The 15,574-nt window shown below is 48.3% G+C and overlaps 1 protein-coding gene across 1 annotated transcript in view; it reads left to right on the top strand.

Moving 5' to 3' along the window:
- The first annotated feature begins 7,184 nt into the window (after window positions 1-7,184).
- The window catches only part of ITM2C (integral membrane protein 2C), a 9,822-nt gene continuing 1,432 nt past the window's right edge, over window positions 7,185-15,574 (top strand). Inside the window, exons 1-4 of the mRNA XM_009273336.2 lie at window positions 7,185-7,274; window positions 9,176-9,364; window positions 9,678-9,788; window positions 14,845-14,995. Coding sequence (XP_009271611.1) covers window positions 7,200-7,274; window positions 9,176-9,364; window positions 9,678-9,788; window positions 14,845-14,995 — 526 coding nt within the window. The 5' untranslated portion in view covers window positions 7,185-7,199. The remainder of the gene's footprint in view (window positions 7,275-9,175; window positions 9,365-9,677; window positions 9,789-14,844; window positions 14,996-15,574) is intronic.

The following is a 15,574-nucleotide window of genomic DNA, read 5'->3' as shown; positions in this document are numbered from 1 at the left end:
GCTGTGGGGTTTTCCATCTGAAGTCAATGGAGGTGTTGCTATCACAGGTCCTTATATTTTGTAAAGCAGTAACTGATTTTGACTGTGAATATGGGACTTGATGTGCTGGAGGTAGAGACCTTGAACTGATATTTTCTTTTCCCGTAGTCCATATTGGCCTTTGGTTACCAGAAATGAGTAAACGGTGAGATCAGTTAGATTTTTCTGATGTGGGTTTCTCAGGTTTCGAGCCTGCTTCCTTTGAGGAAGCCATGGCTGCCTGTGGTAGTGGCTGTAGCTACATCAGTACATCTTCTACGTCAAGAGCTCAGGCTGCTGCTCCCTTGAAACAAGCAACCTCCCACAGAACGATGACATATTTTACTGCCTTTCAGATAGAACTCCTCTCCAAACAGCATCCCTTGGAGTATTTACTCTGCATTGTGTTTCTCTCCTCGCTTGTCAGTCGTCAAAATTGCATCTACTATTTTTAGTCACCCCAAGCTTCTTTGCCTGTTGGGGGTGTATATTTAGACACTTGCTGAGCTGTGTCCCCTGTACATCAGGCCCTGCTACACCTAAAATGAAGGATTTCAAACCTGCATGTTTCAGAAATGCAGGAAAAATGGTTTGTGGAGAATGCAGAGCTGTTTCCAAAGCTGAAGAAGCAGGAAAAGGGTGTGAGCTGAGCCCATCTCTGCCAAGGCGGTGTGCGATTATGGAGGGAACAAGGCATGACATATGATACCTTTAATTTCCTCACTTCTGTCATCTTTAGCAAGACACTGGTGATGGAGGAGTGACAGAATCAAATATATATATTTTATAAGCCTGTACTGTATTAATGAGAAATATCAAAGGCAACACCTCACTGGGTATGGTTCTTGCTCGCAGCCTGTGCTAGTGTTGTGTGTCCAAAGGCTCAGGACCTCCAAGGACTTCTGCATTTTTTTAAAAGGGTAAGTTCTTCAAAAAGACGGAGGACACCAGGGCACAGCAGTCCCGCTGGGAATCTACACGGTTCTTGCTGTAAGAAAATCTCTCGTGTGGGCATTAGTCCTGCTTTGCAGGCTGGGGAAGGATGCAGGGGGTGAGCGAGGTGCTGCGGAAGCCCAGTTGCCAGCACTGGGGAGTGAAGTTTCCAGCTGGGAGCGAATGCTTGAAGGCTCTCATCTTCCCTGGCCTCACAGGGCTGGAGCTGCTGACCTGGGGCTGGGGAGCTCAGCTCCAGGCTGCAAACTCCTCTTGACCCCATGTCTGCAGTGCCGTGAAGCCTGGGGGGTTTTGCTCAGCAGTAGGTGCCCTCGGCAGTGCCTGGCAGGCGTTGATGGTTTCCCTGCTCTGTCTTCCTCTGGCTTTTGGACTTGATTTCCATGCCGTGGACCGGACATTGCACCTGTAAAGCACAGCCAGGCTTCTGTCCCACACCCCCTTGTAGGAGAAGTGCTCCTTAGCCATTCAGTAACAAATAGGGATAACAGGACACCAGCCACTTTCATTGTGTCCTCAGCGAGAAGTGAAATTCTGAAGAAAATCCCCAAAGACTGAATTAGGATTTTTTTTGTTTGTTTTTCTCCCTCAGGCTAATTTCAAGCCTCCTCTACCAAATGGTCTGTATCATAACTTCATCCTCTCCTATCTGGGCATCTGTTGCCTGTGCTGTTCCTGCGCTGGCCCCACGAGCAGGCAGGGCACTGAAGCATAGTGAAGAGCCTGTTTTATCCAAGGAAAGGAATTCCTTTTTATATTCCAATATCCTGTCTGCTGCCAGGTGCTGGGTTTAGTGTTTGCGAAGCAATTGCATCTGCAAACTGGAGCCAAGTCAGCATGTCTGGCTATTCAGGCTCACGTGCTGGAGCTGCCTCTGTCTCTTGCCCGGTGGGGTGAAGTATTAGCAGGACAATGCCTGGCAGAAACCCAAGACGCACAGGCGCTCTCCTTGAGAGATGCTTTCCCCCATTGCCCATGCGGAGGAAGAGCAAGCTGTGTCTTCCCCTCAGGTCACGCAGGGGAAGGAGCTCTGCCCGCAGCCTCTTCCGGTTTTCCCACTGGAAAGGGAGCGGGACCGGCCCTTTCTGTAGGGTCAGCAAAGCGGTGGCCTCCGCTGCCTGCACTGGTGCTGGAGCACGTGGCGGTGCCAAGAAATACAAAGAAAGGATCATCGCATAGAGTGGCAGGGTTTTCCTGGCCTGAAATTGCAGTGGGATACTCTGCAGAGCTGTGGATCTGTCCGTGCATCCTCCTCATGTGTGCATCTGTAGTGTCTGGACCGTGGACACTGTGCTCTTCTTCCGCTGCTGTCACTTTTCCATCTGTTTGTTCATGGAGAAGCAAATGAATGTTTGTCCTCTGCACAGCCCAGAGAGGGGAGGAAGTGCCTTATGTTGATTTTGTGTGTGTGTGTGTAAAATATGCCCATCTGTTGGGATATCGTGTTTAAAATGATGAAAAAAGAAAAGAAAAGCCCACTTGCTGAACTGAAATACCTGTCCCTTCTTCTGTCCAGGGATGGCTTTGACCCCAGCCTTTCCCATTTCTCTTGGCCAAAAATCCCATAGTTGTTCGAGGCAGAAAATTAGTAGGATGGCTTGTTGCAAGAAGAGTGTCTGGTTAATGAATTCTTATGGAATATTGTTAAACATCTGGTGAACGTACAGCATTTTTGCATGTTAATATTTTGATTTTTGTCCTCGGTGGAAATGCACATCTTGAAGGCATGATCTGCTCTTCAGGAGAACCCCACTGCTGAATCTAATTCTTTTCCCCACCACCAAAATTCATGGCGGTTGGGAATGCTGCCAGATCTGCAAAGTCTGCCGTGTGGCATGAGTGCAGTGCATCATTTGGTTTACCGGTTGGTCCTGGGGGTCTTTCTGGCGGGAATGGCTTTCCTGCAGCTTGCTGCTGGGACCGCCTGGTTCTCTTTTATGATGAGGTTAGCTTAGGGGAAAACTGCTCCCTTGCTGGGGAGCCAGGCATTCTTCTACAGCAAGAACAGATGGAAATAAGCTGCGATGGATTTCCTGTTTTTTAAAATACCCACATTTCTACTGCGGGGAGTGGCGGTCCTGTGGGGAAGGAGGTACGTTATAGCATGAGCGGGGCAGCAGCCTGTGGAAGAAGCTGCCTGGATTTTTCCAACCTGGTGAAGAAATGCTGTTAAAGCAGGCTGTACACTGGACAGGCAGTCCACAGGCTGTCAGCACTGAGAACGCCTCCAGCCCAAAGCTCGGGTGCGGACTGACGTGTACTTGCTTTTAAATTGTAATTCATTCATTGTGACAAAGGCTGGTGGCCTTTTAATCTGCTGGACCGGGGAAGGAGATGCATGTTTCAGTGAGGGTTTGCGCAGGTGATTTTTATGCAATATTTTGCAGAACTGTGGTTAATTGTTCCCATTGGCCTGCCTGGCAGCATTTTTAACCTCACTGCTTTAATCTCTGTTGTGGTTTAACCCGGCAGGCAGCTAAACACCACATAGCCGTTCGCTCACTCCCCCCGCCCAGCGTGGGATGGGGGAGAGAATCAGGTTAAAAAAAGTAAAATTCATGGGTCAAGATAAAGACAGTTTAATAGGACAGAAGAGGAAGGGAAAAATAATAATGATGATGATGATGATAAAAGAATATTAAAAATAAGTGATGCACAATCAATTGCTCAACCACCCACCGACTGATGCCCAGCCAGTCCCCAAGCAGGGGTCACCACCCCCCAGCCAACTCCCCCCAGTTTATATACCGAGCATGACGTCCCATGGTATGGAATGTCCCTTTGGCCAGTTTGGGTCAGCTGTCCTGGCTGTGCCCCCTCCCAGCTTCTTGCTGGCAGGGCATGAGCAGCTGAAAAGTCCTTGGCTAGTGTAAGCACTGCTCAGCAACAACTAAAACATTGGTGTGTTATCAACATTATTCTCATGCTAAATCCAAACCACAGCACTGTACCAGCTACTAGGAAGGAAATTAACTCTACCCCAGCTGAAACCAGGACAATGTCCTCTCCATCAGAATGGTTACTGTTGAGTTTTCCTTTCCTCCCTCAGAGTTTGAGGGTTTTTTTCATTTTTCCTGGTGTTCTGTAACTTCTCCCAGGGCAAAGCTCTGCTTTGCTTCCCCCACCTTCTCCTGAAATGCAAAACTCGGGCATTTTTCCCAAAGCCAGGAATGCTTTGTAGGGAGCCGAACTCATCTCCTTTGGTGGTGAGGGGTGGGATGTCTCTCTGTGTCTTTGGCTGTGCAAAGAGCACAGACCTGCTCTAGCAAATAGCAAACCAGTGAGGGCTTATTTGCCCCTCCCTACCATTCTTCAAACACAGTTTTTAGTGGGAGTAATTTTTTTTCTCTTTGAGCTGCTGTATCCTTCTGAACCCTCTCCCCAAGCTCTCCATGGAGTTAGCACTTGCAGCTCACCAAGGAAGTGAGCAGTGTATTATCCATCACGGGAACCTGGCACCTTTCGGATGTAATTCACTGGCGGAGCGTTAAACATTTTCTCAGCTGTGCTTTAGTGTCATTAGCAGGAGAGATTTTCATTCCTCTTCACTCCCACTGTCTGCACTGTTTCTCCGATGACAGGTGTCTGGGGAAATCTGGTTCCATTTTGTAGCAGAGGTGTATTCAGAGGTGTATTCTAGTAGCATCAGCCATGCCAAAAATTTATATATAAATGCAACAGTTTACATTGTAGAAATGGCAGGTTTATCAAGTATTATTGTGTCCTTGTGGAATTGTTAAGCTGTCAACCTGGGCCTCAATAGCAGGAGGAAAGGATTGCAAAGCCAGGCTCTCAGAAAGCAGGATAGCATTTAAGTTACTTATACAGCCCAGATCATTTTGCACAACAAATGTGTAATTGTGGTTGGTTTTTTTTCTTTTTGCTGCTTGAGACTGTACTTTACTCATTATGCACTTAAACCCTGCCCCAAAGACAGAAACCTAAGTTCTCCAGTATGCTTCTCTGTGGTGCTCCTCATAAAAGTCTGAGCATCTGCAGTTTGCAATGCGTTTGTTGGAAAGACTCTCTGTAAAGATGGGGACCTGAGGCATGCACAGGGTACCCAGACAATTTTGGGTGCTCTTCTGGGAGTTTGCCAGGACTTCACTCCTCTTAATAATTTCTGACGTCTGTGAAATGCAATTCTGGTGCTGAGAACTCAGCCCTTGTGCAGACTTGATCATGGGTCTGACCTTGTGCAAGGGTCTGGCCATAAAGGATGTAAAAAGTTTAAGATGTTTGTTTGGTTTTGTAGCAGCTCTAACAGAAGCAAGGCAGGAAGTGCACTTAAAATGCGGTATTTTTCAGTTTGCTCATCCCTTTATTTGCTGGAGGAGCAGTTACAAACTGATTAAACACTGATCCTTCACTGTAGGGAGCTGGTGGTGAATAGAGGTGCTGTGGATCTTTCAGCAGCTGGGATGAAGGAAAAATAAATTATAGATTAATTTCTCCTGGAGGTGTGCTGCAATTGTAGCTCTCCCAAAGCAATTTGGTCTTTGCAGTTATCAGTCTGAATGTGGCTAGAAAATAAAAAGTCAATAGCTGGAGTAGTCCATGTCGGCTGGGAGCGGGCGTGGGTAGCAGAGGGGTTGCGGGATTCTGGCTCTGCCCCTGTTCCGCACCTTGACAGAGCTCAGGTGCTGGGGAGGTGGGGGGGATCCCTGCCTGGCAGGCTCCCTGTGGGTGCCACAAGGATGCTGGGGTACCCTTGCATCAGGGACAGGAAAGACCTGTTAAATCTGTTCCTCCAGCTTGTCCGGGTCTCTGGCTAGCTGTGGAGAGAGTGTCTTTCTAATCAAACATGTCAGATCATGTACTGCAGAGAGGGAGTTAATCTGCAGGAGCCCTCCCTGGTGCGTCTCTCCCCTGCCTGCCTGTTCAGCTGAAGGCAGCTTGCAGCTCTTCTGTGTGGAAACTGGGGCATCTCCGAACTGGCTTCTTTCATCTGCTTCTGCAAGGCCTTACATCTTCCTACTTAACATTTTGGAGGATTATTTTGGTAGTAAAAACAAGAGCATTGTAGGCTGGGATGAGTGGTCCCCAGGAGGTAACCCTGCCTTTGCACTGCCCTCCTTTTCGAGGGCTATAATGAGGTGAGCTGGCTCCTGTCTATATAGATTGGGCAGCACTCTTAAAAAGGCAGATGTTTTCTTTTGATGCTCTGACCGTATTCCTGGAGGTGTGCAGGAATCTGCTTGAAAATGAAGTTGAGATCAACATAGCTGTTTAGGTAGGCTCACTCCAGCATGGCCAGGAGGTACCTCTCTGAGACCAGTAATTTCAACCTCAAAAATTTCCCCTGAAAAATGCTGCAAGAGTGGCAGCATTTCAACAAAAATTTTTGAGTATAAATACATAAATGCTGTTACGTTCAGTAGCCAGGAACTGTTAGTTCCTGATTTCCTTTTTTTCAGTCGATCCTTATTGCCCACTGAAACAAAGCTTGACTTTGTTCTGAGCAGTTGAAATGAGGTGAGCTGGCTCCTGTCTATATAGATTGGGCAGCACTCTTAAAAAGGCAGATGTTTTCTTTTGATGCTCTGACCGTATTCCTGGAGGTGTGCAGGAATCTGCTTGAAAATGAAGTTGAGATCAACATAGCTGTTTAGGTAGGCTCACTCCAGCATGGCCAGGAGAGACCTCTCTGAGACCAGTAATTTCAACCTCAAAAATTTCCTGAAAAATGCTGCAAGAGTGGCAGCATTTCAACAAAAATTTTTGAGTATAAATATAAATGCTGTAGAGTGGCAGCATTTCAACAAAAATTTTTGAGTATAAATACATAAATGCTGTTACGTTCAGTAGCCAGGAACTGTTAGTTCCTGATTTCCTTTTTTTCAGTCGATCCTTATTGCCCACTGAAACAAAGCTTGACTTTGTTCTGAGCAGTTGATGGGAAGCAGAAAATACATATATATATATGTATGTTCACACACACATATATAAAAAAAATAAATATATATATTTGAGGGGTGGGAGAGGAAAACGCACAAGAAATGTTTTACTCTTGCCAGAATACCGCCAGATGTGAAATAGCTTTGCAGGACGGTGCCTGCCACCTCCAGTCGCATCACCAACTTGTGCGTGGCCTTTGCATAAAATATAGTTGCTTTTCTGATCCCTTGCAGCAGCAGCTGACCAATGCTCTCATTTTTGTCTTGCAGGAGGAGCCGGCTCCCACGGTGCAGGGCCGGAGGTCATCGCTCAGCGGGGTGTGCTATCTGACCATGGGTCTCCTCGTACTGCTCCTGGGCTTGGTCTTTGCATCAATGTATGTGTACAGATACTTCTTCATCACTCAGGTAGGGGCGAGTTGGGAACGACTGCTGAGTCTTCAGTTGGAGCAGCCAGACAAACTGCTTCAACCTTTGAGAGAGGTGGTGCTGTTACTTACTGCTTTGCACTGCGGTAACTCAGGAGCCAGTCCTCTGGGCACACCAGATGAGGCATGTCTTAAGTGGTAGGCTCAGGTTCACCTCCATCCTGACTGCCAGGAAGGGCCTTCCAGAAACCCTCCTCTTCCCCTCCCTTGTGGCTTTTGTTTCTTGTTTTTGTTTTTTTATTTTTTAACTCCATAAAAATATCCTGCCAGTTCTACCTTTTAAACCCAACGTTACTGCTGTCAGGGGTAAGGCAGTCTGAAAGCTTGACATGCTGTGAGGGGAGAGCAAGCCCTGGAGAGAGCAGGGAGGTAGAGGCAAGGGAACAGCTTTTTGCAGTAGGTTTTTTAGGCCCTAGCACAGCAGAAATCTGTAGGTGTAACCAAAACAGGTGCCGCTATTAATAACGTAAGCGGAGAAGTGAAAAGTAAGTGCGAGATGGTATGGAAAGTGAGCCCTCAACCTCCATTAAATTCAGCACCTTTTCTTTCATGTAGTCTTTGCAAAGCCTGGCTTAGCTGAGGCACTGGGCTGGCAGCATTGTGGTGGGTCAGAGCATAGGGAATGAGACAGGGCAGAGCTGCTTTTTAAGGAGCAAACTGCTGAGCTCTGTGGCTTGCTGCGTGTTTACCCAAGAAACCCCAGAGCATTGATTTGCACAGAAGCCCTTGTTCTGCTGCAGAGCAGCTATTAGTGAATGAGTTCTCCCAGGACTGCCGGCTGCCTTCATCTCTGCAGCCAGCACTTATCCACTGAGCAGTATAGTCTTTTTATACGCTCCCTTGCTCCATAAATTTTCTTGCCGTCAAATTAATTTGCAATCTTTGTTTTAAGAGATATCAGTGCTTTATTACCTGTGCTCATTTATACCTGACCTGGAAACCCTGTGACAACTGTAGGGCTGCTCAACCCTCCCACGCACTGCTGTGTTAGTGTGATGGGAGCCTGTTACAGGGCTTTTGGTGTAGACACTTCCTTATGAGAAGCCCCTGGCATTGAGGGAAGGTTATTGATCAGGTTGTGGACAGCATTCAGTCCATCACCCGGTCAATAACCTACCCTTGGTGCATGCTGAATGGTGTGGGGAAATGCCCGCTGGCCCATTTGGGTCCACCCGTTGTCATCCCCACTGCCTGCCTGCGATACCAAATGGCAGCTTATATCCAATTACACAGCAAAGCTCGTTCAACATGGTCAGAGGTGCTTTGGGGACCAGGGCAATGGGGCCTTTATGTCTCAGTCTCCAATGGCTGCAGTTTGTCCCTGTGATCTTCGTGCTCAGACTTCATCACTCTGCATTAGCTCTCTTGCCCATAGCTTGTCCTTCTGGAGCCCTGGAGAGCAGCAGCTCCTGTTTTGCAGTGGGGTGAAGCCGCTTTGTTTTGGTGCATTTACCATATACAAGCTACAAGTGCCTTTAGAAATGATACTCTGCTCGCCCCAAGCTTATATGCCTTATGCAGAAAAATGCAGTTACTGGAAGCCATGTCTATGGAGGGATGTGAACAGCCTGGTTACGAAATTTAAGAGCCTACAGGCAGTCAGTTTGCCTTTCTGAATTACCCCTTGTGAAATCCCACAGGAATCCTTTACTCCCTTTGGACCTAGCTAGCAGGAAGGGAGACATGGTCATTTCACAAGGGTGTTTTGCACTGCCTTCATCAAGAATGGTTTCTGGTAAAAAGACTGATCTTGAAATATTCTCAAGCATCTGTTTGAAAAGGGTGTTTTTACCCAGTATGGGTACGTTTCTTCCTGTGTTTGCTGTAGTTGGTGGTGGGGTGTATGAGTGTTGTACCTCCACCTGGATTTCGTCCCTACAGCTGCCGCGTGAGAGTGTGTTTCACTGCGGTGTCCTTTACGAAGACTCGCTGTATTCGCCATTCAAAGGGCAGCTGGAGTTGCACGAAGATGTCAAGATTTACATTGAGGAGAACTACGAGCAAATCAACGTCCCAGTGCCCCAGTTTGGAGGGAGTGACCCTGCAGATATCATCCACGACTTCCAGCGAGTAAGGAGCTCTTGGGGCCTTTGGGGGCGTAGCACGGGGCTGAGCTGGGGTGCAACAGCACAGTGCTCATGGCCTAGCGCTATCGCTGTTGTCACATATGTCTACAATGATCTTGTTACTGAGCTATCCTCCTTGCCAGGGCCCTCTCTGAGATTTTCCAACCTGCTTGTCTTGCTTGGTAGGGAGGTTCTTGGACAGGTTTTTTTGTTAAAGCAGTTTCCTGTCTTCCCTGAATTTCCTCTTTTCACCCATCTTCACAGCCACATTTCATTGCGAAGGGCTTAATTCCTTAATTTCTCTGCTTGGAATGCAGGGTCTGACAGCTTATCATGACATAACGCTGGATAAGTGCTACGTTATTGAGCTGAACACCACTATCGTGATGCCTCCTCGCAACCTGTGGGAGCTGCTGGTTAACGTGAAGGTACAGCTGCAATCCTGCTTATTTTGCATGCTTTTCTTGAGTTGGCTCCTGAGTGCCAGCTAGAAGCTCGTGCGGAACCAAAACTGCTGTGTGTGTGGAAGTAAGCTTCCCTCTGGTGTTTGCTGATAGTGGGAGGGAATCCGTCCTTTCACTCTGGTTCACTGGTTACCGCTGCGGTTTTCCATTTCCAGAGCTCTGTGTCCCTTGGGGAGTACCAGGCCTTCAGCTTTCACCCTTTGGGGGGAAATCTGTGCTGCCCTCCCCGCTCTGCTGCGGGTTGCAACACCGGACTTGGGCTCATGCAGTTTTGCTCACAGCAGGCATTAATTGGGTTTAGTACCAGCAGGTTTGTTCAGTTCAGAAGCCCATGCCACTATTGCAGTAACTGAAAACAGTCCTCTTAAAATAGAGTACTATTTAATCTTAGCAGCAGGAAAAAAACCCAGGATTTTTAAGACTGCAGAAGGTGCATATCTATCTCGGTCTTTTGCACGTAAAGCAAAGCACTGAGCCTGGGTCTCTTACTCCCTTCCGTGATGGTCTTTTTAAAAGAAAAGAAAAAAAAAACCAATCTAACTCTTATTACTCTTTCTTAAATTCCCTTTGCTCACTTGCTGCTATGTGCAGTGTGATGAACTTTGTTAGGGGTTAAGCTCAGAGGCAAAAGGTTGTGCCTTGAGAGATGCCTGATCTCCAGTCCTTGTCAAACTCCCAGTTTGTTTCCTAGCAGTCCTCACAATTTCATGCACTGTGACCGTCTGGCAAATGTGCTGGGAACCCTGCTGGGGTACAACAGACATTTACTTACAACTTGCTCCAAACCAGCCACAGCTTCTGACCATGGCAGGTGAGCAGTCCCTGGGGCAGAGGGAAATGGAAAAGGCAGGATTGCACAAGCTGACAGCAGAGCCCCAGAAAAAAACTGAGAGATTGGGAATGTTGGTCACATCCTAAAATAAGAGATATAAAATCACAGTCAATGAAAATGATGCTTTCTCTTTATCAGAAATTGAATTTAAAAGGTAATTAAAATACAGTTAAAATGGTCTTACGTGTTTGATTCTTTAAAGAGAGTACAAAGCAGATGTGGGTTTAAATAACTTTCTGATTATTGGGATTGGTAAGTGTCCAATCTGTCTATAGAGGTTTTAACATGCACCTTAGAGACATTGTTTTTAAGTGTTTAGCTTGGTCTTGAGCTCAGAAAAGGTTTTTCGCCATGAGGACAGAAGTGGTGGAACAGGTTGCCCAGGGAGGTTGTGCTGCCTCCTTGAAATCCTTGGAGGTTTTCAAGACCAGACTGGATAAAGCCCTGAGGAACCTGGTCTGATCTCGTAGCTGCCCCTGCTTTGAGCAGGAGGTGTGAATGGAGACCTCCTGAGGTCCTTCCCTAGCTGAATTATGCTGTGGGCCTGTGATCCTCATGTCCACAGGCACAGTCTTGCTGGTGCCCTGTGTCAGGAGGAGAGGGCAGATTTCTCCCCTCTGTGGGGGACCTTCATCACCTGATGACTTGGAAGTGCTCCTCTTTGGATGCTGGATGAGCTGCATTGGTCCTTGGACTTGGAGACTTTTGCGTTGCTCCTCTTGCACCTCCTTTTGCCTTCTCTGCTCCTCTAAATCCAGTCAAGTCCCTAATGAATGAGACTAGTTTCCAGCTGAAAGTTTAGTTTTGAAGATGTTCGGTGGCTTCAGTCCTGTTTCTAGGACCAAACCTCGGTCTAGCAAATAACGTTAGCTGTTTGCACCAGTAGACTGTGGCAGCACAGGGATTGAGTGAAGCTCCTTTGCCCTTTCCTCCCCGGCCAGCCTGGTGCTGGGGTGTCCCTTTGCAGTGTGGTTGCTGCGTGCCCTGTGCCTGCTCTGCAATCCCTGCTGTGTGTGGGTATGGCTGTGCCAGACCCCGCTCAGGTCTTGGCCCTGCTGTCACCACATATGTGTTACCAGGCCTCTTGTGTCTGATTTTTTGCCTGTAAATGGTAGTTCTGCTACTTCTTGCAGACTTTATTCTGTATAGGTGTAATGGTTTAGTGAACAGGGCTGCATAAGTATCTGAGAGAAAAGGATGGAAGGATGCTCCCCCCATGCAGCAGCAGGAAGTTGGAGATGACCCAGTTAAATGGTGGACGATCCACATCTTTTGCAGAACGCAAGACGTTCATTGCTCTAGTTTTTTTAAAACTTTTGGTGGAGAATTGAAGGTATCATGCTTGTTGCACAGTCCTGCAATGGAGGAGCAATGATTCCTGACTACTTCAGCTGCCACAGCTATTTAAATCTAAAACAATGAAGAAACTGGATTGTGTGCATGTGTGTCTCTCTCTAAGCCCTGTTGCCAGGACAAGGATACGGCAAATCCTGAGCCCCAGCCTCGGGTGTTAACGTGACAGCTCCTGCCAGTAACTGCACGTATCACATGCCCTCTCCTGCACTCTCCCACTGAGAATCAATAATTGAATTTCTTGCAGAACTGTTGTGTTAGTGTAGTACAAACTTCTACTAATAGTTAGTCCTCCAGCATTAGAGGAGAGCTTTATCGATCCAGTAGGCTATGCCAGCCCAACAGCATGGTGCTAAGTTAAGTCAGCGTGTTTCCAGGTACATCTCTATGGAGATAACCAGTCCTGTGGTGAGAACTGAAGAGGTGATATTTGAAATTGTGCTGCTGTTGGTTGCTTTCCCCCCTGATTATATTTATATTGGCCCCAGGATCTGCTGGTTCTTTTATTTCTTTGACTCTTCTTAAGCGAAAGGGGCCAGAAGTGAGTCTTTGCTTCATGGCCTAGTTAGCATCTAGTCTGCTCAGAAGTGCCTCCCAAGACCAAGCTGTACTTGTAACACAGCTGCTTATTGCCGCAGCAATGCCCAGACAGCTGCGAGATGCCCTGAGCAACCAAGGACCAGCTTTCAGATAGTCCTCATTGCCGAGAAGGTCTCTTTCCTGCAGGGAAAGAGGCTGCCTCCATCCCTGGGGTGCCCCCAGATCCCAAATTTTCTCTCTCCCTGTTTTTTCTAGCCCCTGGTGGCTTTCTGCCATGTCCCCCCACCAGGCACCCCACTCATCACCCTGGTCTTCATAGTGGTCTCCACCCCAGCAGCAGGGACCTCGCGTGTGCTGCTTTGCCTCAGCTCGGTCCCTGGGGTGAGCTGCCTTCCTGTACTGCTCCAGAGTTGCTGGACAATGTCCCTGGGGTGATGATACCTGCTTGACCAACCTGATCTCCTTCTATGACCAGGTGACCTGCCTAATGGGTGAGGGAAAGGCTGTGGATGTGGTCTACCTGGACTTCAGTAAGGCCTTTGACACTGCCTCCCACAGCATTCTCCTAGAGAAGCTGGCGGCTCACGGCTTAGACAGGTGTACTCTGCGCTGGGTCAAAAACTGGCTGGACGGCCGGGCCCAGAGAGTTGTGGTGAATGGAGTTACATCCAGTTGGTGGCCGGTCACGAGCGGTGCTCCCCAGGGCTCAGTACTGGGGCCGGTCTTGTTTAATATCTTTATTGATGATCTGGATGAGGGGATTGAGTGCTCCCTCAGTAAGTTTGCAGACGACACCAAGTTGGGTGGGAGTGTTGATCTGCTCGAGGGTAGGAAGGCTCTGCAGAGGGACCTGGACAGGCTGGATCAATGGGCCGAGGCCAACTGTATGAGGTTCAACAAGGCCAAGTGCCGAGTCCTGCATTTCGGCCACAACAACCCCATGCAGCGCTACAGGCTTGGGGAAGAGTGGCTGGAAAGCTGCCTGGGGGAAAAGGACCTGGGGGTGCTGGTTGACAGCCGGCTGAACATGAGCTGGCAGTGTGCCCGGGCGGCCAAGAAGGCCAATGGCATCCTGGCCTGTATCAGAAATAGTGTGGCCAGCAGGAGTAGGGAAGGGATCGTGCCCCTGTACTCGGCACTGGTGAGGCCGCACCTCGAGTACTGTGTTCAGTTTTGGGCCCCTCACTACAAGAAGGACATTGAGGTGCTGGAGCGTGTCCAGAGAAGGGCAGCGAGGCTGGTGAGGGGTCTGGAGAACAAGTGTGATGAGGAGCGGCTGAGGGAACTGGGGTTGTTTAGCCTGGAGAAAAGGAGGCTGAGGGGAGACCTCATCGCTCTCTACAACCACCTGAAAGGAGGTTGTAGCGAGGTGGGGTCGGTCTCTTCTCCCAAGTAACAAGCGATAGGACGAGAGGAAATGGCCTCAAGTTGCGGCAGGGGAGGGTTAGATTGGACATGAGGAAAAAATTCTTTACTGAAAGAGTGGTTCAACATTGGAAGAGGCTGCCCAGGGAAGTGGTTGAGTCCCCATCCCTGGAAGTATTTAAAAGACGTGTAGATGAGGCGCTTAGGGACATGTTTAGTGGGCATGGTGGGGTTGGGTTGACGGTTGGACTCGATGATCTTAGAGGTCTTTTCCGACCTTAATGATTCTATGATTCTAAGTGTGCCGAGAGCTTGCTTTCCCCTGTGTGCCCACTGCTACTGTGCAGGGCAGTGTTTCTAGATGTGGTGCCCATGGCCCATCTCTAGTCCCCATTCCTGTGGGCTATAAGGGCAGGAGATTATTGTGGCTGTGCTGAATGGACCAAGGAGGGGGAAATGTGGAAAACTCAGGAAACTGTTGGAATCTGAGCAGGGCTGGCATTTTGGGGTTTTGCCTTTTGAAGTAAATGCAAGATGTACATTTTCAGTGGAGTTCCTGGCATTTTGGTTGAGCCTTGATCCCTCTCCAGATGGGTTCGTTGTGCTTTCAGAGTTACAGCTTCGCGTCCCCTCCTTTCAAACTGGGGTTAGTTTATAACAGGGTTGATCCTACACTGGCTTCATCCCCTACGTGAACATTCAATTTTTAGATCTAATCTGTTTTGTGTGCCCTGTGCTAGTAGCGTGGGTCAGCTTACTGCAAGGACAGGGACACATGTTAACCGGCCTCGGTAAGTAGAGTTTGAGCCTTCAAACAGTGAATTTTCTGCAGTTTGGCTGTCCTTGGCTCTCTGCGTGAGACAGTTCTGTTCGAGGAGGACATCATGGCACCGTTTGTGCTTTATTTTGGTGGAAACTGTGTCATTTCAGAAAGGGACATACCTGCCTCAGACATACATAATCCAGGAGGAAATGATCGCGACCGAGCACGTCAGTGACATGGAGCAGCTCGGCTCCTTCATCTACCGCCTCTGCAGCGGCAAGGAGACCTACAGGCTGAAGCGGAGGAGCACAAGGAGACGTAAGAGCCTTGCTGTGTTCAGCTGTCCTAACTCGCTTTCCCCCCGCACCACAGGTGTTATTTCTGCTGTTACAGTCATGCTGGCCTCTTCATGGCAATAGGGGAGGTTTCCCTGTCGGTGTAACCACACAGGAGATCTTTTGAGGTGTTTCCCATCTAATTCATCTAAACCCGAATCTGGGATGATGATGCTGCAAATGGGTGCTGGTTGCTGTGTTTCTATTGCTGCGTCTATGAGCTGGATAGAAACATTGAGAAAATGGTTGCAGGAGCCAGCAATTCATTTATGTGTGGTCTCCTGGGGCTCAACTAATAGTAGTGCTGTTGGGAACTGTTTGGAAAATTTTCCTAATGGAGACACCCGCTTCAGTGGCAGCTACTCAGAGCAGATTAGATCTGCAAATTGCCTTTAATTAATTAAGTTCCTAATAATATGGAAAAAGTTGTGAAGAGGGAACATTGGACTACCTTAAAATGATTTCATGAAAATCAGCCATCATAGAATCATAGAATAGTTTGGGTTGGAAGGGACCTCTAAAGGTCATAGTCCAACCCCCCCCTGCCGTGGGCAGGGACACT

Source organism: Aptenodytes forsteri, unplaced genomic scaffold (assembly GCF_000699145.1).
Source record: "Aptenodytes forsteri isolate BGI_AS27 unplaced genomic scaffold, ASM69914v1 Scaffold382, whole genome shotgun sequence".
In the NCBI taxonomy this organism is placed as follows: domain Eukaryota; kingdom Metazoa; phylum Chordata; class Aves; order Sphenisciformes; family Spheniscidae; genus Aptenodytes; species Aptenodytes forsteri.
This window is presented reverse-complemented; position numbering and strand designations above follow the sequence as displayed.